Source organism: Coregonus lavaretus (genome assembly GCF_964263955.1).
Source record: "Coregonus lavaretus genome assembly, chromosome: 9".
NCBI lineage: Eukaryota > Metazoa > Chordata > Actinopteri > Salmoniformes > Salmonidae > Coregonus > Coregonus lavaretus.
Window position 1 is genome coordinate 55,086,722 of NC_139996.1, and position 21,195 is coordinate 55,107,916.

General features: G+C 43.1%; 2 protein-coding genes across 4 annotated transcripts in view; one reads left to right on the forward strand and one right to left on the reverse strand.

The window, feature by feature from the left end:
- Window positions 1–274: 274 nt before the first annotated feature.
- On the forward strand, window positions 275–6,133 carry commd9 (COMM domain containing 9). 2 transcript variants are annotated; one of them, XM_084169382.1, is made up of 6 exons: window positions 275–344; window positions 3,835–3,960; window positions 4,320–4,459; window positions 4,595–4,629; window positions 4,794–4,897; window positions 5,181–6,133. In XM_084169382.1, the coding sequence occupies exons 1-6, from the start codon at window positions 294–296 to the stop codon at window positions 5,316–5,318; spliced, it is 594 nt and encodes a 197-aa protein (XP_084025508.1). In that variant the 5' UTR covers window positions 275–293; the 3' UTR covers window positions 5,319–6,133. The 2 variants fall into 2 exon arrangements, with proteins under 2 accessions (XP_084025508.1, XP_084025509.1); XM_084169383.1 differs by lacking the exon at window positions 3,835–3,960 and having other exon boundaries at window positions 276–344.
- A 3,753-nt stretch (window positions 6,134–9,886) lies between these two features.
- The window catches only part of fcsk (fucose kinase), a 45,731-nt gene continuing 34,422 nt past the window's right edge, over window positions 9,887–21,195 (reverse strand). For both annotated transcript variants that reach the window (XM_084168474.1, XM_084168475.1), the window contains 7 exons: window positions 20,728–20,955; window positions 18,585–18,728; window positions 18,043–18,162; window positions 16,510–16,697; window positions 15,838–15,937; window positions 10,210–10,433; window positions 9,887–10,008 (listed from right to left, as the gene is read on the reverse strand). In XM_084168474.1, the coding sequence (XP_084024600.1) occupies window positions 9,937–10,008; window positions 10,210–10,433; window positions 15,838–15,937; window positions 16,510–16,697; window positions 18,043–18,162; window positions 18,585–18,728; window positions 20,728–20,955 (1,076 nt within the window). In that variant the 3' untranslated portion in view covers window positions 9,887–9,936. The remainder of the gene's footprint in view (window positions 10,009–10,209; window positions 10,434–15,837; window positions 15,938–16,509; window positions 16,698–18,042; window positions 18,163–18,584; window positions 18,729–20,727; window positions 20,956–21,195) is intronic.

Below are 21,195 nucleotides of genomic sequence, written 5' to 3' on the forward strand. Positions count from 1 at the left end.
AATTTAAGCTTTGGCAAAGTCAACAAAACAAAGTCCACTCTGTTTGCTACAGATTCTAGTTTTGGAAACATAAAACTATATGGAGATCAAATGTTTCATCGATGAGAACATTTGCAGAATATCAGCCAAAATCCATCTCCTCCCACTGATGGCCACTGGGCTTCCTCATCACCATATTTGGTAGTGAGTGGAATCACCAACTGGGTGGTTGACGTTTATACATCCGGTGAAATATCTGGCTCATTGTTCTAGCAGCGATTTCTATCTGTTTTTTCATTGCATCACGTGCCAAGATGGCTGCCATTTCAGAGGAACATTTTTCTTCCTTGCAAATTCTTTTAAAGGTAAGCTATCTACGGTTTGTCGCCTTTGGTGGATTTATTAGTGTGATACCACATAAAACGAAGGGTTGGCTTCATTTGCTTAGACTTCTGTTTGTTTTATCAGTCGATGTTGATGCGTTGGCCGGTCGCTTTTGTTCATTTCGTAACGTTAACTAGTTTGATTATTATGGCTGGCTTGCAGTATGAAATAGGCTCTGATAAGTCTACAGTAGCGGTGCGTGAGTAAAATCACCCGGGAACAGTATCGTGTATTCATGGATGCCAAGGGAAGGCAGGATTCCCCACAACATTGACCAAGAAGAAAACAAAATAATTGATTTCGTCTCTCACCAGAGAAAGCATCTGACCGAGCGAAACAGCGTCTCTGTAGCCCATCTAGTTCTATATGATGCTGTCTGGTCAAAAATAGTTGTTGCTGCCCATAGACCCCTTGTTGTGTTTGCAAACATTGCAGCACGAGGGTGAAGCGCGCAAGTTGGTTGCAGAACATGGGATTTCTTTTAGAACACAATCAAAAAAGAGCCTCTTACATGTTGCTTATGAGTGCATTTCACACTACTTTTGGATTATAATTGGATTTTAAGGCTAGTATGTATGTCCTGCTTATTATAATGTTTGTGTCATTATCGTAAATCAACTGCATTATTTTTTTTTACTAAAACTTCAACCAGTAAAATGTCTCTTTGGCTAGCTTTTGCTAAAGCCTATGTCAACGAGCATTAGCATTCTAGCTAACAACTGCTGCATCCAAAATAGTTATTTTGCAAAGATCACAACCATATAATCTTAACGACTGTTCAAGCAAGACTCAAAACATAATTGTAAGCGTATTAGAACCCCAAAAAGTTATTTTGTTTAGAAGTAATAACTTAAATCTAGGCTATGTTGAATGGGCGCAGATGGTGATGGCTTTCTTACTGCAGCCAAGAGTTGCGTGACGTCAGTGGTCGTGTACTGGAAAAGGGTCTATAGCGTTGAATGCAAGGGAAGCAAGTGTGCATTGGCCTCCCTTGATAAAAATAAAAGTATAAAATATTAGCCAATCAGCATTGAGCTAAACTTAGCGATGAATGAATGGTCTTGGCACACCAAAAAAGTATAAAGGGAAGCCAGTTTGGGATTTGGCTTCACACCAATCACATGAGAGCAAAATGTCAAATGACTGAATTGAATTGTTGCATCTCATTGTGTTGATGTCCTCCAGATGGAGATAGGGATTTGGACTTGTGGGTTTTACTTAATTCTCCGTACTGAGAGGATGCAAGTTCAATATGTAACTAGATGTAGTAGCTAGGCTAATGTTAACTAGCTGGCCTGGCACATTGTTGCCCATGAAAGGAAGTCAGGCTAGCGAGCAAGCATTTTAGCCAGGTAGCCTATTACAAAAAATAAATAAAAGCGTACTGTATGACAGAGTCATAGACCATTTCGTCAACATGAAAGAGAGGATGGCATTGGCGTTTCTCTTCAAGTAGGGTGAGTCAACATGTTTTTTCTACTTGCACGAACACTCATATTTAGCTTACGTTGATTGGACTAAATTGTTTTTGGTATCTTTTAGTTGTCACTGTATTAGACTAAGCGTAGGTGATTTGATCATGTTGAAATGGTGCTGGAATAGTGGAGGCAGCTCCTTGCATGTAACAAACAGTTACATGAGCTACAGCAAGGTCAAGCAAGTTAATGTTTGACAATTTCACACTACTAAACTACAATTGATTTAGAACCACGGAGAGTTACCATAAGTCGCAAAGAAAATAGGAGCTGCCTCCACTATTCCAGCACCATCAAATCACCTATGCTTAGTCTAATACAGTAACAATTAAAAGACACCAAAAACGATTCTCCAATCAACGTAAGCTAAATACAGTGCATTCGGAAAGTAGTCAGACACCTTCCTCCACATTTTGTTACCTTAGCCTCATTCCAAAATTGATCAAATAAATTGTTCCTCAATCTACACACAATACCCCATAATGACAAAGCGAAAACAGGTTTTTAGAGATGTTTGCACATTAAAAAAACAAATACCTTATTTACATAAGTATTCAGACCCTTTGCTATGAGACTCGAAATTGAGCTCAGGTGCATCCTGTTTCCATGGATGTTTCTACAACTGGATTGGAGTCCACCTGTGGTAAATTCAATTGATTGGACATGATTTGGAAAGGCACACACCTTTCTATATAAGGACCCACAGTTGACAGTGCATGTCAGAGCAAAAACCAAGTAATGAGGTCGAAGGAATTGTCTGTAGAGCTCCGAGAGAGGATTGTGTCGAGAAACAGATCTGGGGAAGGGTACCAAAACATTTCTGCAGCATTGACTTTCCCTAAGAACACAGTGGCCTCCATCATTCTTAAATGGAAAAAGTTTGGAACCACCAAGACTCTTCCTAGAGCTGGCCGCCCGGCCAACTGAGCAATCGGGGGAGAAGGGCCTTGGTCAGGGAGGTGACCAAGAACCCGATGGGAGAACCTTCCAGAAGGACAACCATCTCTGCAGCACTCCACCAAATCAGGCCTTTATGGTAGATTGGCCAGATGGAATCCACTCCTCAGTAAGAGGCACATGACAGCACGTTTGGAGTTTGCCAAAAGACACCTAAAGACTCTCCGAGGATGAGAAACAAGATTCTCTGGTCTGATGAAACCAAGATTGAACTCTTTGGCCTGAATGCCAAGCGTCACGTCTGGAGGAAACCTGTCACCATCCCTACGGTGAAGCGTGGTGGCAGCATCATGCTGTGGGGATGTTTTTCAGCGGCAGAGACTAGGAGACTAGTCAGGATCGAGGGAAAGATGAACGAAGCAAAATACAGAGAGATGAAAACCTGCTCCAGAGCGCTCAGGTCCTCTGACTGGGCCAAAGGGTCACCTTCCAACAGGAAACTGAATACTTTCCGAATGCACTGTAGCTAGCCACCGGAGAACAATACAACAATTCAATGACGTCTGGATTTTGTTGTGATGATTGGTGTGAAGCCAAATCCAAGCTGGCTTACCTTGACACTTTTTTTTTTTTTTGGTAGGCCAGTACCATTCACAGTTGAGCTCATTCAGTTTAGCGCAACGCTGATTGGCTTATTTGATTTAAAAAATATATAAAAGGGAGGCCAAATGCTTGCTGGCTTCGGTCGGCAACAACATCACTCTTTTTGACCAGACAGGATCAGATAAATGGGCTAAAGAGACAGAGGGGCACTTATTCGCTCGCTCGGATGCTTTCTCAGGTGAAATACATTGAGCCTCTTGCGAATTGAAGGAAAATTATGAAACACAGAGACAAAATAAATTGTTTTTCCTTGGTCAATTTTTTGGGAAAGCCTGACTTCCCTTGGCACCCATGAATACGCGCCACTGTAAGTGTAGTCTGACCTATCCCATAATGTGCCTCTGTAGCCTATAGGCGTTCACTGTGAGATCATTCGGTGCTCGTCTGACTGTCTCTCATCCCTTTCATGTCGACTCACTACCATGAATGTGAGAAGGCTCCATCAAAGGATGCGGTGCGGCAGCTGTGTGCTGACAGTTTCCCTTCTGGAGCCCCCGAGTCACGGCGGCTCGCGGAAAGCACAGCAGGGACCCTGTCTGTATCTGCCATCGAGGCAAAGGAGGTGAGTGTGAGAAAGTAAAGTAATTGCAAGATCAGTCGTCAACCAAGGAGAAAAACAGGGTGCACTGCACACAGACTGCAGCTTTAGAATTCTAACACTGATGCCATTCACTCATTCTCATCAGCGACAAAGAAGCGTGTACATAGTAAAGCGACCCGGGTTCAAGATGTGCAAAGGGTGTTGTACTGTCACCGTTTGCTACAATATTACTACAGAATGCTGATATGAATGTAGGCCTAATGTATAGAACAACCAACACGACTCACCTGCTCTACACCAGTGTCTCTAAAACCACCAGTGTTTGTCAAACCGGTCCTCTGGGAGAGGACACCAATTGATCCTGTTCTCTTCTCTTCCAGCTTGTCGCAGCCCTGCACACCCTTTCTCACCACATCCTATTCCATAACCTGACAGCGCCCGAGCAGATCCTTGTACTATTCCCCAAGTCATTCCACCCCAGCCTCAAGAACCTCATTACCAAGATTCTGCTTGAGCACAGGTCTGTAGCCATCCCTCCCATGCTTACCAATGACCACTTTCTCATAGTTCTACAATGTGCATGTCCAATTTTGTGAACTGAAATGGTGTCAAATATTTGAAAGTATGGTTACTGATATGTTTTTATTTTTTTTAGTCCCACATGGAGAAATGAGGCTCTGTGTAATCAAAGTAAGCATATCCAGGCTCTATTCTTTGAAATATCAGTTACTGAATGACAGAATATTTATTTATGCATTGACCTGTATGCCAATGTGGGTAAATTGAGTGTGTGTGTGTGTGAGAGAGAGGTACCAACCCTGACACTGCTTAACTTTTGGTTGACTGTTCTCCAGTTTCGCTGCCCCATCTAGTGGAGATGGACTGGAGAGTGGACATGAAGACAGCATCTGACTCGGTCAGTCGCATGGCTGTGCCCACCTGCCTGGTGCACATGAAGGTATGCCAATGTGCACCATGCACTGGTCTCAACAAACGTGTCCTCCTCAACATAATATTACCATTGACACCATTTTCTGCACTTTGTCACTTACATCCAGTGCTTGACTTGGGCAGGAGCAGAGTACCGGCACCTCAAATGTTCTACTGCTTGAGCTCCTGCACCTCATAGAATATTAGCACAGAAGTATTATTGGATATCCTGCACCCAAAATGAGTACTGGCACCCATTTCAGGGCTTGTTGAATTTGGTCTGGGTATAAGTGACTGTGTTGCTATTGCAGGTGGAGGACTCCAGCTGTCTAGGGGGCAGTGGCGCTCTCTCATCTGTCACAGTGGAGTTGAGCAAGGAGACTCTGGACACCATGCTGGACGGCCTGGGCCGGATCCGTGACCAATTGTCAGTGGTGGCCGGAAAATGAGACCTTCACCAGAATGGCCACACCTGAGGCCTTGGGTGCATAATTCTCGATACTCTAAAGTGACTTCCACTCCTCTCATTTATCTGCACAAATATGAAGACATAGAAATCAATGATGGGTGCCCATTTTCTACTAATCAACATAAGTCTCTGAAATGTAAACACTTGATAAAGTGGCTCACGCGACTTCAGTGATACACTGCCAGGGTATCAGCCACAAAAGTCTCACGTCAGTGCCATTTTAAGGAAAGGGGGAAAGAAGAGGAAGCAATTTTAGACATTGGCTAAAAGATGGAAGAGAAAAGACTCACTCCTCCAGTCCCGAGGGTGAACATCAAGTGCACACACACATCATTAGCACTGATCTGGAGTGCCACTACATTACTCATTGGCCTGTAATGTTCTGTCAGTAGAGTCAAAAGGGTATTTTGTATTCAATGTTTGTCAAGAAATTAAGAGATTCATGCTGAAGTTTGCCCAAGGTATTGCACAGAGCAGGATTCCATGTATCAAATGTATTTTAGTCTGACCGCAAACAAACAAACAGATGGTTTATCTTCACTCAAATACAAAATTGCTTCCAAGTGGTATGTTCATGCCTCATTTCCCTTACAATTTTGTTATACACTGCAAATACATCAAGGCAGACTACAAGCTCTTATTACAGATTTTCTTGTTTCCAGGAGGCCCCTATATTCAACATGCAACTCGGGATAATCTTTCACTAAGACTTCTATAAATTAATATTCCATATCTCATACAATTACAATAAAACCTCACAAAAATCAATATACCATATTAAACATTTTGATCAAGTGTGTTGGTGATCTTGTTGCATGGAAAAGTAGCAGTAAGTAGTGTGACGAAACCCATAACTAGCCTACAGATATTGTGGCACTCTTTGTCTAGGGGTCCTGTAACATGAATGAATGTGTGCATTTGTGAGAAATCAACGCATGTGCCTAGGTGTTGCGCAGGGAGACAGCAAACTTATCTTGGTCCAGTGCCAGCTCTGTCTCTTGACCTCTTGGTTGGCCATCCAAGCAGATTATTATTTGTTCAGATGGTGACGAAACACATATGTACAAAGTGGAAACCGCCAACAGGCATGTCCAAACTAATGATTCAAAAGCAAACGAAAGGCCTCATGGCCACCAAACGAACCAGCAGCCTCACGGCTTGCATGCTGGGACACTGACTGACGATCACCCTAATTGGCAGCACCAATGTGTGCTTATCAACCAGGCTTAGCACCTGGACCCAGTTGCTGCCATCTAGGGGGATGGAGTGCGAAAGGGTATCCTGGACAGTGTCCATTACTGCGTTCACATAGGATTTAAGGTATTTTGCCTGCTAATTTTTTTCTCCCAATGTTTATATGACCCCCTTATAAACAGGCCCATTTTTACCACATTATTGCCTGCGGATGCCTTTTATGACTCCCATGCGCATGGCGGGGACAAGTGGTAGTAGTGGTGTGCAGATGTGGGTGGGCGTCCTTTTTAAATAAATCCATTGAGAATATACACCATAAAAAATAAATCCATTATTCATTTGTTTAGGCAGATCCTAAGAAACACAAGACTAATAAAATGTATGTTCAAAAGGATAGAATTACATATTGACTTTAATTGTGTTACTGGTCTGTGCAGCCTATATGGCTGCAGCATGCACATGAAATCAATAGTTATTTTGTTTATTAAACAGAAAAAGACAGCCTACTATACATTGTGTTGACTAAGAATACAACATGTGGAGCTGTTGTCATATCAAAAGTGATATATTTAAACAGCCCAAAGCAACCCCATGCTTTTTAAAATCTACGTTTCATCTCTTTCCTACCCTAACTCTGCTTTGTTAGGGAGCAGGCATAGGATCTTACATTGAGAGTATCTTCATCATGATACCGATAGAAAATAATAGCAATCTATATTTTCAAAAGCATTGGAGTCTCGTGTTCCTATTTCACAACCTCTGCGGGCTTTTGGAGTTGCCTATATGCTCGAGTGAAGAGCAAAATCATCCACATGTTAAGCTACATAACATACTGGTAAAAATGTTATGATCAGTGCTAATAAATGAGCCAACTAGACAAGATGATCATGAGCAGCACTCACCTCAAATAAAATGTAGGCCTATTATAAACAATTGGATGACTTTGGGAGTTTCAGTAAGCCACAATTTGTTGCTTTCAATATTTCCATCATTCAGTGATATTTATTCCCACAATAATTATTTATGATTCATCCAGTTGTGGTTAAGAACATAGTGCATGTGGTGGGCTATGCAAAGAGATGGGTGAAGTGACATGCCTCGCGAAGTTTAGAACTGGCAGGAGGATAGTAATAATAATAATAATAATAATAATATGCCATTTAGCAGACGCTTTTATCCAAAGCGACTTACAGTCATGCGTGCATACATTTTTGTGTATGGGTGGTCCCGGGGATCGAACCCACTACCTTGGCGTTACAAGCGCCGTGCTCTACCAGCTGAGCTACAGAGGACCACGTAGCTGTCTAGCAACCATTAAGAGCGCAGTAGGGCCAATGGTGCCACAGCATTAAGGCTACATTTCATTCTAAGCCGTAGGCAGAACTTTACCGTAATCATGACTAGGTCGGTTGGCGGAAATAAAAGTATTGGCTTTGTCGCCGGCAATACCTTTCATATATAGAGAAAAGTAGGCAAAAAGTTGGCGGGATGCTGAAGTTGGTGGAAAAACGTTTCGGTTTAAAAGGTGTATATGTCCCAGTGGAGGCTGCTGAGGGGAGAACGGCTCATAATAAATCGCCGGAAGGGAGCGAATGGAATTGCATCAAACACCTGGAAATCACGTGTTTGATGTATTTAATACCATTCCATTCATTCTGCTCCAGCCATTACCATGAGCCCGTCCTCCCCAATTATGGTGCCACCAACCTCCTGTGATATGTCCTAACACTAACCTTCCCCCAATATATCATAACAGTAGTTACAGTGGGGGAAAAAAGTATTTAGTCAGCCACCAATTGTGCAAGTTCTCCCACTTAAAAAGATGAGAGAGGCCTGTAATTTTCATCATAGGTACACGGCAACTATGACAGACAAAATGAGGAAAAGAAATCCAGAAAATCACATTGTAGGATTTTTTATGAATTTATTTGCAAATTATGGTGGAAAATAAGTATTTGGTCAATAACAAAAGTTTCTCAATACTTTGTTATATACCCTTTGTTGGCAATGACACAGGTCAAACGTTTTCTGTAAGTCTTCACAAGGTTTTCACACACTGTTGCTGTTATTTTGGCCCATTCCTCCATGCAGATCTCCTCTAGAGCAGTGATGTTTTGGGGCTGTCGCTGGGCAACACGGACTTTCAACTCCCTCCAAAGATTTTCTATGGGGTTGAGATCTGGAGACTGGCTAGGCCACTCCAGGACCTTGAAATGCTTCTTACGAAGCCACTACTTCGTTGCCCGGGCGGTGTGTTTGGGATCATTGTCATGCTGAAAGACCCAGCATCTTCAATGCCCTTGCTGATGGAAGGAGGTTTTCACTCAAAATATCACGATACATGGCCCCATTCATTCTTTCCTTTACACGGGTCAGTCGTCCTGGTCCCTTTGCAGAAAAACAGCCCCAAAGCATGATGTTTCCACCCCCATGCTTCACAGTAGGTATGGTGTTCTTTGGATGCAACTCAGCATTCTTTGTCCTCCAAACACGACGAGTTGAGTTTTTACCAAAAAGTTCTATTTTGGTTTCATCTGACCATATGACATTCTCCCAATCCTCTTCTGGATCATCCAAATGCACTCTAGCAAACTTCAGACGGGCCTGGACATGTACTGGCTTAAGCAGGGGGACACGTCTGGCACTGCAGGATTTGAGTCCCTGGCGGCGTAGTGTGTTACTGATGGTAGGCTTTGTTACTTTGGTCCCAGCTCTCTGCAGGTCATTCACTAGGCCCCCCCGTGTGGTTCTGGGATTTTTGCTCACCGTTCTTGTGATCATTTTGACCCCACGGGGTGAGATCTTGCGTGGAGCACCAGATCGAGGGAGATTATCAGTGGTCTTGTATGTCTTCCATTTCCTAATAATTGCGCCCACAGTTGATTTCTTCAAACCAAGCTGCTTACCTATTGCAGATTCAGTCTTCCCAGCCTGGTGCAGGTCTACACTTTTGTTTCTGGTGTCCTTTGACAGCTCTTTGGTCTTGGCCATAGTGGAGTTTGGAGTGTGACTGTTTGAGGTTGTGGACAGGTGTCTTTTATACTGATAACAAGTTCAAACAGGTGCCATTAATACAGGTAACGAGTGGAGGACAGAGGAGCCTCTTAAAGAAGAAGTTACAGGTCTGTGAGAGCCAGAAATCTTGCTTGTTTGTAGGTGACCAAATACTTATTTTCCACCATAATTTGCAAATAAATTCAATAAAAATCCTACAATGTGATTTTCTGGAGAAAAAAATTCTCAATTTGTCTGTCATAGTTGACGTGTACCTATGATGAAAATTACAGGCCTCTCTCATCTTTGTAAGTGGGAGAAGTTGCACAATTGGTGGCTGACTAAATACTTTTTTTCCCCACTGTATACATTTGTATAAAAATGGCTTAGGGTCCAGAAGTCTGTCTGTGTCAGGAAGACTTCAGCAGTGAGATGCCGTCCATGTCCAGCTCAACTAGATGGACACTGAAGTCTCGGAGGCCCTGTGACACAAAAACAGTCAATGTCAGCTGAAACGCTGAGCATAGCTGAACTCTGTTTTTAAATGGGTTCTTTTGGTTTCATTTTCAATTCAAGTTTTAAACACATAGGACTGATATAACTTTGCCCTGTTCATTCCCTCCCATCTTCATTTGAACTATTCCTGACCCTTTCAGTACATCTCCACCCGTCTATATACTTACTTGTATGTTGTTGAGGACCTGACGCACCACCTCCCCCTGCTGTGGCTGGCGGGTCAGCAGGTAGAGGAAGCCCCCTCCCCCCGCCCCCGCCAGCGTCTGTCCCAGGGCCAGCGGGCGCAGGGCATCCATCATGATCCGCACCGCTGCCGGCTCACACCCCGGAGCCATCACCTTCTTCTGGCCCCAGTAACGCTCCAGACAAGCCCCCAGCCTAGGGAGAGAGCCTAGGGGGAGATGGAGGGCAGGAGGGAAGGAGTTAGAAAGAGAGATCGGAAGATGAGAGGGGATTGTTAATACATTCTAAGGCTGCATGAGCGACTCAATGATTATTTGAAAAGAGTCGCATGAAAGGAAAACTCTGCTTTGTTTTTTTGCGCAGGCTGTACACACTTCATCAGTCTCTCATTCACAATTTGACAAGCACTTGATAATGCCTCGAATTTCCCGGCTGCATCCCCTTTTTGTGGCTATAAATCAATCAAATGTTATTTATAAAGCCCTTTTTACATCAGCAGATGTCACAAAGTGCTATACAGAAACCCAGCCTAAAACCCCAAACAGCAAGCAATGCCGATGTAGAAGCACGGTGGCTAGGACAAACTCCCTAGAAAGGCAGAAACCTAGGAAGAAACCTAGAGAGGAACCAGGCTCTGAGGGGTGGCCAGCCCCCTAAAAAAATCAATTCCTTTTGCGGCCAGTGACCAGCGTGCCGAAGCACCTCTCACTCACATGGCTCTCCGTCACGTGATCGGGTCTTTCTCACAGGCTACAAGTGAAGACAGACACATCAGGGACGCAACTCCAATTCCGAGGCGCATATTGAAGATATTGGAAGGACTGTCCACATTTACTTTTCGTCAGCCAACAAGATGAGTAGGCCTAACGAACAGCGAAAGCACTAGCCTATGTCAATCTACTATCCCCCATAGTACAAAAGTTGAGCTACTCTATTCTGTGCGATAAATAAATATTCCAAACAAGTCTGGGACAGTTGTGGGATGCGATAGATCCCAAATTAATACAACCTCTAGCATCAAAAAACCTGTTTTAAGCAATGAGCCTGACGCAACAGATGAGAACATGTAGCTTAAAATTTTGATAAACTATTAGGCTATTTCTTCACATTATCAGCTCAGCAATGCGCACACGGCCGTAGGCTAAGCGTGAATGTTCCATTAGCAGGAAAACGCCATTCTCAAAAGTAACCACAAATGCGATTATGCATGTATTGCTTTTATTATAAAGGTGCATTTTTAGGGTGAGAATTATCTTCCCCAAACTTGAAACTCACGCACTGCATATGTATGCCATTTAGGCTCTACACCCGTTGTAAAGTGGATTAATGGGCTTCATTTTAAGAGGTTATTTGGCCACTTGTAGTGGAAACCTTATCAAAACATATAGGCCTGTGAGCTAGACTACATGAGGTGTGCGACTATGATTTGAAAAAGTCGCAAAAAAAATATGCGCTGTTTGCCTTAAGCAGGGCATCATTCACAAGTGATAATATCATTCACAAGTGATATGCTAATATTGACACACATCACACTATTCTTGATTTAATCTTGTCTTACATATACAGTGCTATGAAAAAGTATTTGCCCCCTTTCTAATTTTCTCTACTTTTGCATATTTGTGATACTGAATGTTATCAGATCTTCAACCAAAACCTAATATTTGATAAAGGGAACATAAGTGAACAAATAACACAACAATTACATATTTATTTAATTTATTTCATAAACAAAGTTATGCAACACCCAATTCCCCTGTGTGAAAAAGTAATTGCCCCCTTACACTCAATAACTGGTTGTGCCACCTTTAGCTGCAATGACTCCAACCAAATGCTTCCTGTAGTTGTTGATCAGTCTCTCACGTCGCTGTGGAGGAATTTTGGCCCACTCTTCCATGCAGAACTGCTTTAACTCAGTGACGTGTAGGTTTTCAAGCATGAACTGCTCGTTTCATGCAAGTCCTGCCACAACATCTCAATTGGGATTAGGTCTGGACTTTGACTAGGCCATTCCAAAACGTCCAATTTGTTGCTTTTTAGCAATTTTCATGTAGACTTGATTGTGTGTTTTGGATCGTTGTCTTGCTGCATGACCCAGCTGCGCTTCAGCTTCAGCTGACAGACGGATGGTCTGACATTCTCCTGTAGAATTTTCTGATACAGAGCAGAATTCATGGTTCCTTCTATTAAGGCAAGTCATCCAGGTCCTGAGGCAGCAAAGCATCCCCAAACCATCACACCACCACCACCATGCTTGACCTTTGGTATGATGTTCTTACTGTGGAATGCAGTGTTTGGTTTTCGCAAGGCATAATGGGACCCATCTCGTCCAAAAAGTTGACTCAAGTTTGCCAAAAAGCACCTGGATGATCATCAAGACTCTTGGAAGAACATTCTATGGACAGATGATTCAAAAGTATAACTTTTGGACGACATGGTTCCAGTAATGCCTGGCCTTAAAAGAAGGAACCATGAATTCTGCTCTGTATCAGAGAATTCTACAGGAGAATGTCAGACCATCCGTCTGTGAGCTGAAGCTGAAGCGCAGCTGGGTCATGCAGCAAGACAATGATCCAAAACACACAATCAAGTCTACATGAAAATTGCTAAAAAGCAACACATTTGAAGTTTTGGAATGGCCTAGTCAAAGTCCAGACCTAATCCCAATTGAGATGTTGTGGCAGGACTTGAAACGAGCAGTTCATGCTTGAAAACCCACACGTCACTGAGTTAAAGCAGTTCTGCATGGAAGAGTGGGCCAAAATTCCTCCACAGCGACGTGAGAGACTGATCAACAACTACAGGAAGCATTTGGTTGGAGTCATTGCAGCTAAAGGTGGCACAATCAGTTATTGAGTGTAAGGGGGCAATTACTTTTTCACACAGGGGAATTGGGTGTTGCATAACTTTGTTTATGAAATAAATATGTAATTGTTGTGTTATTTGTTCACTTATGTTCCCTTTATCTGATATTAGGTTTTGGTTGAAGATCTGATAACATTCAGTATCACAAATATGCAAAAGTAGAGAAAATTAGAAAGGGGGCAAATACTTTTTCATAGCACTGTATACACACACACACTGTAGCTCAGTTGGTAGAGCATGGCGCTTGTAACGCCAGGGTTGTGGGTTCATTTCCCACGGGGGGCCAGTATGAAAATGTATGCACTCACTAACTGTAAGTTGCTCTGGATAAGAGCGTCTGCTAAATGACTAAAATGTAAATGTAAATATACTAAATAATATACAGCTGCGGAAAAAATTAAGAGCCACTGCAAAATTATCAGTTTCTCTGGTTTTACTATTTATAGGTATGTGTTTGGGTAAAAATAACATTTTTGTTTTATTCTATAAACTACTGACAACATTTCTCCCAAATTCCAAATAATAATATTGTAATTTAGAGCATTTATTTGCAGAAAATGTCAACTGGTCAAAATAACAAAAAAGATGCAAAGAAAATAAGTTCATGTTCATTTTTAAACAACACAATAGTAATGTTTTAACTTAGGAAGAGTTCAGAAATCAATATTTGGTGGAATAACCCTGATTTTCAATCACAGCTTTCATGCGTCTTGGCATGCTCTCCACCAGTCTTTCACATTGATGTTGGGTGACTTTATGCCACTCCTGGCGCAAAAATGTAAGCAGCTCGGCTTTGTTTGATGGCTTGTGACCATCCATCTTCCTCTTGATCACATTCCAGAAGTTTTCAATGGGGTTCAGGTCTGGAGATTGGGCTGGCCATGACAGGGTCTTGATCTGGTGGTCCTCCATCCACGCTTTGATTGACATGGCTGTGTGGCATGGCGCATTGTCCTGCTGGAAAAACCAATCCTCAGAGTTGGGGAACAATGTCAGCGCAAAAGGAAGCAGGTTTTCTTCCAGGACAACCTTGTACGTGGCTTCATTCATGCGTCCTTCACAAAGACAAATCTGCCCGATTCCAGCCTTGCTGAAGCACCCCCAGATCATCACCGATCCTCCACCAAATTTCACACTGGGTGTGAGACACTGTGGCTTGTAGGCCTCTCCAGGTCTCCGTCTAACCATTAGACGACCAGGTGTTGGGCAAAGCTGAAAATTGGACTCATCAGAGAAGATGACCTTACTCCAGTCCTCTAAGGTCCAATCCTTATGGTCTTTTGCAAACCTCAGCCTGTCTCTTCTTTGCTTCTCATTGATGAAGGGCTTTTTTCTAGCTTTGCATGACTTCAGCCCTGCCCCTAGGAGCCTGTTTCGAACCGTCCTCGCCGTGCACTTCACCCCAGCTGCCGTTTGCCATTATTTTTGTAGGTGACTTGATGTCATCTTACGGTTGTTGAGTGACATTCGAATGAGTTGGTGGTCATCCCGGTCAGTAGAGAGTCGTTTTCGCCCTCTGATGGTCTGTAGCTTTGTTGTCCCCAATGTCTGCTGCTTGACCTTGTTCTTATGAACCGCCGTCTTTGAAATTTTAAGGATGGAAGCAACTTGACACTCACTGTATCCCTCTGCCAGTAAAGCCAGAATTGAACCCTTCTTTTCCTCACTCAAAACATTCATTTTCAACTCTTTTGGCATGGTCAATAGTTATTTTTTTATTAATATTACTTTTGAGGTACTATTAGCACTGTTTTTGCCATCCAGCTGGTCCTATTGCAGGAGGATAGTGATGACCACAGCAGTGGTTTTAATACTTTTCCTCGTTAAATAAGATTTGGTTCATGTGATCACCTAATCAGTACCTAATTCAGTAGAATGAGGTGTGCCTGTGTTGGAATTCAACAAACACTGGAATGGAATGGCTGTCATACATGTAGAGATGCTGATTTAAGAAAAATTTGCATTGGTCTCTTAATTTTTTCCACATCTGTATATGTGTGAAATTAGTTTGGATTTAGAATGGACCATTATCATGCACCTGTCTCGAAACAGGGGCAGCAGAAAAAAATACATGTCATCTATGCACTTAAATAGCGAATGGAGGACGTTTTCCACTTGGTTCAATTTCATGCCAGTCAGGTAGGCTATACTCCTGTTGTAAAGATAAGCAAGGTGCTTAATATTAGGAAAGTTGAGAAATAAATATAGTAGGCCTAGCCTATAGAAAGCTGATGGGATCCTCCTCTTTTTAGTAGAGGCCATCACTCTGTTCTCACGCAATTGCATAGCATTTAGAAATGTTGCGCAACATGAGGTCATGGGCTCACATGAAGTGTTTGATTCGATTTTCGATTACATTTGCATTGATGTCAGAGTGATTAGAGGGACAATAGAGTGTGGAGTACCAGGCAGTTAGCAAGTTTGGTAGGCTACTAATGACCATCAGCAGCATCAGAGCTTGGAGAAGCCTAATTAGCGTGACTAAACGGTCACTTTGAATTTGACTGTCGTCATGACTCGTGACAGCCGGTGTGGCAGTAATACGGTCACTGTAACAGCCCTAGAAGAGACAAAATATAACAAAGTGTTTATTAAGGTGTGGGGTGGGCATGGGCGTCATTTAGGAGTGGCAAGCAATGGCAGTTGCCATAACCTACCAAGCTCAAGATCAGCCAATTAAAATAAGCAGTTTGAAGGACCAGGGAGTCACTTTTAGAGCTGCATCAACACCATTCCTCTCTCTCTCTCACCTTCTGTACATGCAAGGGCACACTCTTCTGCGTTGTCCACTAGCTGCCCGGCGTTCTCCACGATGGAGGGCACACGGCTGTACCAGCGCCGCACAGTGTCCTGCACAACAACATGGCAGCCATTTTAGAGATGACACCCAACATCCTTCAAACAAATCTCAATAGTCTAAAGTTGCTTCCTCTCCTTCCTCTAAGTAGCTGTAGCATTTGACGTACTGTTTTGATCATGTCATTTTGAAAGGTTTGTGCTAGTAAATGGTAAATGTAAATACATGGTACATGTGAAATGACAAAATGCCTGCAGCACTGAGAGGAAGTGTTCTACCACAACTGTACACTGTAAACAGGAAGTGGTCAGAAATATTATTGTAGAAACAGGAAGTAAGTGTGGATGCTTGGTGTAAATATATTAAAGGAACTTTACAGAACCTCATTAAATCCTAAAACTATCTTTTGAACCCTAAACTTGACTAATGCACTAACAAAGTTTTCTAGTACACAGAGTCAGAAAGCATAGTGTTGGATTTATTACAGTGGAAATTCAAACTCATTACAGAGTAAAGGCCTGATTTATAAGTTACAATATAAGTCAGACTTTTCAATGAATGGTATAGTTAACCCCTTTCTTAACATTTTGGCTTTGAATAAGTGCTGTAAGGCTGGATGGCTAACCTGCAGCAAGTTTCGTGCAAGCCGTGTCTTGCCGGTGTAGACCAGCAGGAGGTGCTGTTGAAGTGAGAGCAGAAAGTCCTCTGAGAGAGTGAGACGTTCCACTTCCACCCGGAGGGGAAGACAGGCTTTGGAGCGCGCCACCTTTACTCCCCCCACCAAGCCTCCGACCTGGTCCTGCCAACCACCACCTAAGGAGGGAGACAGGGAGAGAGAGGGAGACAGAATGAGCGCATCATAACAAATAACATATAATATGCCATTTATCAGATGCTTTTACCCAAAGCGATTTAAAACCCTTTGACACGGGTGGTCCCTGCTGCGTACGCTCAAACCGGTGTGATTAGAACACTTAATTAGAGCGTCTAGTTACGATTGACGCAACAGTCCGTGTTTGAGCTGGCCACACACACTCTGTGAACAAAACAAACATTTTGCATAAACACAGTCTTTACAATGTTATGTCCTCAATGTAAGCAGTTCATTTTTGGATGCAATGTTCAGACAGAAGTAGCAACAGCATAACACAATTCTCATTGTGTTATATAGGCTACATTGGTCCTAGCGCTAACTGAGTAAAGAGTGAGCCAACACAAGTGGTCATATTTATCCAACTCTCAGCTCATAGAAATCATAATATGAATGAGCGAATAACAATTAATATTTACACTTCATCACATCAAGGGTGAGCTTACCAGTGATCAAAATAATTGAGTGAAACACTTTCTAAAAGTCGAAAGATGGTGGGTAGTTTGTGCGCGCCGCCATGGTTGTTTTTCTCCATCAACCAAAGAGCTGACAAGATGAGTTGGGTCTGTTTGCAGTATGCATGTTAAAGACGAAGGGGGTGTGTTGTCTACCATCATTCACTTCCGGAAGTTCGAGTGAACCATCCCTTCACCTCGTTTTGCTATAACATCTTTGGTCTGACAGATGTTTACGTGACTCAGAATGCATTGAATGATGTCAACATGGCTCCACACATAGCCAGCAAACAGCTTAGCCAAAGATATTTATAACTAACCCAAGACAGTTCATCTGTGTCGTTTACAGTAGGAGCAAATGAAGCATAGTGGGCAGAACAAGGAAGGAGGTGAGCAAAGCCAAGCACGAGCTAGTGAGATCCTATTGGCGCATTGTAGCGTATATTTGCATATTTTCCGGTAGGGAACGCCACCTCTGTGAAGTGCACGTGTGCTCAAACTCAATTCAAACTTGCATTCCTAAACAACACAATTTTTTTTACAACTTTGGCAAAGCGTCAAATCTATAAAACGTATTGCACTGTGTTTTTTAACAGATTTTAGTTTTGGGAACAGAAAAATGTATTGAGATCAGATGTTTCATAGATGAGAAAATTACCAGAATGTCGGCCCAGTTTCACCTAGTTCCCACTACCCATGACTGGACTTCCTCTCACTACTATATTTGGTGGTGAGAAAACGTTCTAAAACAGATGCTTCAGCTTTATAGCCCCTTCTGCCACACAGGTGCAAATGGTATTCTGTGTATGTGTTGTTGTGAGTGAGATCTCACCAGTGGTCAGCATCTGCTCCAGGTGGAGAACAGCGTGAATGAGGGAGTCTGTGTCGTAGGTTCGCCCCGTGCATCTGTAGACGGCTGCCAGCACCGCTCCCGCCAAGATACTACTGGTACCTGCAGGTGCAACAATACGCAGTGAGAGAGATAGCGGGGAGAAAGACAAAGAAAGAGTGGGAGAGGGGAGGTGAAGTGAGGGGAACGAAGGAGTGAGTGGTGAATGTGTGCAGGGACTAGCCCAATTCTTGGCGTTGATGACCAAGTAGTGTTTTTTGCTTTTTCTGTAGCACCACAACAAGAGACAATGTGGTGGTTTATGTGTTATGACACACTGACACTGCCAAGCCCCATGGTCATGTGCATTAGGCAACAAATGGAGGAAAATGGACTGAAACAGGGAGGGACTACCTGGACTCTCCCATAAAAAAAAACACATTTTCATATTCCGTTACAAAACATTCTCCGGTTTATAAAACCCACGTCTTGCTAAATGTTTTCCGTTACATGCCCTAATGAGCACAACCCATTGCTCTTCTTACCCAGTCCTGAACCGTGGGGCAGGAGGGACCAGGTGTGGATCTCCACCCCTCCGCCCCAGCGCTGCAAGAGCTGCTCCTCCAGGGACTGCCGAGAGGGATAGGTGACCAGGCCGCTGCACACACACACCGCCTTCAACAGGGCACCTGGGGGACACACACACACAGAGGGGAGCAGATGACCAGATATGACCAACAGGGATGTAGTGTAGCGTAAAGACACATCAATTCTCCTTTTTAAATTGGTGAGCATTTAGTGTTTAAATTGACAGCTGCAAGTTTTACCACTACATTCTTGATCAAGAAGCATGACCTGGACTACGATCAAAGGCAACTGGAAGTGACCAAACATGACAAGTTCTACTAGAAATGTGCCTTTATGAATGGAAAGAAAAACTGGATCACGCAACAGCAGTGAACAAACAGCACAAGGATATAGAATCAATACATGGAAATGCCACACAAGACTCCACACACACACTTACTGATCAGCACGGCCCACATACGGTGGTTTGCGAAAGTATTCATCCCCCTTGGCATTTTTCCTATTTTGTTGCCTTACAACCTGGAATTAAAATTGATTTTTTGGGAGTTTGTATCATTTGATTTACACAACATGCCTACCACTTTGAAGATGCAATATATTTTTTATTGTGAAACAAACAAGAAATAAGACAAAAAAACAGAACACTTCAAGTGTGCATAACTATTCACCCCTACTTTGTAGAGCCACCCTTTGCAGCAATTGCAGCTGCAAGTCTCTTGGGGTATGTCTCTATAAGCTTGGCACATCTAGCCACTGGGATTATTGCCCATTCTTCAAGGCAAAACTGCTCCAGCTCCTTGAAGAATGGATGGGTTCCGCTGGTGTACAGCAATTTTTAAGTCATACCACAGATTCTCAATTGGATTGAGGTCTGGGCTTTGACTAGGCCATTCCAAGACATTTAAATGTTTCCCCTTAAACCACTCGAGTGTTGCTTTAGCAGTATGCTTAGGGTCATTATCCTGCTGGAAGGTGAACCTCCGTCCCAGTCTCAAATCTCTGGAAGACTAAAACAGGTTTCCCTCAAGAATTTCCCTGTGTTTAGCGCCATCCATCATTCCTTCAATTCTGACTAGTTTCCCAGTCCCTGCCGATGAAAAACATCCCCACAGCATGATGCTGCCACCACCATGCTTCACTGTGGGGATGGTGTTCTCGGGGTGATGAGAGGTGTTGGGTTTGCGCCAGACATAGCGTTTTCCTTGATGGCCAAAAAGCTCAATTTTAGTCTCATCTGACCAGAGTACCTTCTTCCATATGTTTGGGGAGTCTCCCACATGCCTTTTGGCGAACACCAAACGTGTTTGCTTATTTTTTTCTTTAAGCAATGGCTTTTTTCTGGCCACTCTTCCGTAAAGCCCAGCTCTGTGGAGTGTACGGCTCAAAGTGGTCCTATGGACAGATACTCCAATCTCCGCTGTGGAGCTTTGCAGCTCCTTCAGGGTTATCTTTGGTCTCTTTGTTGCCTCTCTGATTAATGCCCTCCTTTCCTGGTCCGTGGGTTTTAGTGGGCGGCCCTCTCTTGGCAGGTTTGTTGTGGTGCCATATTCTTTCAATTTTTTAATAATGGATTTAAATGGTGGTCCGTGGGATGTTCTAAGTTTCAGATATTTTTTTATAAACCAACCCTGATCTGTACTTCTTCACAACTTTGTCCCTGACCTGTTTGGAGAGCTCCTTGGTCTTCATGGTGCCGCTTGCTTGGTGGTGCCCCTTGCTTAGTGGTGTTGCAGACTCTGGGGCTTTTCAGAACAGGTGTATATATACTGAGATCATGTGACACTTAGATTGCACACAGGTGGACTTTATTTAACTAATTATGTGACTTCTGAAGGTAATTGGTTGCACCAGATCTTATTTAGGGGCTTCATAGCAAAGGGGGTTGAATACATATGCACGCACCACTTTTGCGATATTTATTTTTTAGAATTTTTTTCATTACACTTCACCAATTTGGACTATTTTGTATATGTCCATTAAATTAAATCCAAATAAAATCCATTTAAATTACAGGTTGTAATGCAACAAAATAGGAAAAACGCAAAGGGGGGATGAATACTTTTGCAAGGCACTGCACATAAAAACCCATTTAATTCTTACCAGGTGCATGTGGCACACAGTGGTCTTTCAGATCCTCCAGCCTCTCGCAAACTATCTCCATGGCGACAGCATCGTCCTGCACTCCATTGGAACTAACCAATAGCAGACGGGGCTCTTTGATGCGACGAGCTCGGGCACCAATGGGCCGTCTCCCGTCGACCTTCACCGCCACGTTGACCACTGCGCCACCATGTTCAAAGGCAATGGGCGGAGTATCACTCCAGCCACCTGTGGGATAGAGCCTATTTTGAGAAGTACTCCTACGGGATTTGTGGCAAGAGAACACAAACTGATATAGGACCAGGCCCATTAAATTAGATGTTAAACTAAGGGGCCCCATGATCCCATAGCATGTAGTTAGGGGGTATGTTTTTAGGGGTATTGTCTGGGTTTAAAAGAGTACGGATAACTCATCCAAAGAGCTTTGCCATTAGAGTTTGGCTAGGGGAAAGGGCAGGGTTTCCCAAA

What these genes read in the sequence shown, in the direction of transcription:
- commd9 (XM_084169382.1), top strand. Translation starts at nt 294, where the DNA reads ATGGCTGCCATTTCAGAGGAACATTTTTCTTCCTTGCAAATTCTTTTA. An exon ending in CCTTGCAAATTCTTTTAAAG is followed by an intron (nt 345 to 3,834) that starts GTAAGCTATCTA and finishes GAATGTGAGAAG; the next exon opens with GCTCCATCAAAGGATGCGGT. An exon ending in CTGCCATCGAGGCAAAGGAG is followed by an intron (nt 3,961 to 4,319) that starts GTGAGTGTGAGA and finishes CTTCTCTTCCAG; the next exon opens with CTTGTCGCAGCCCTGCACAC.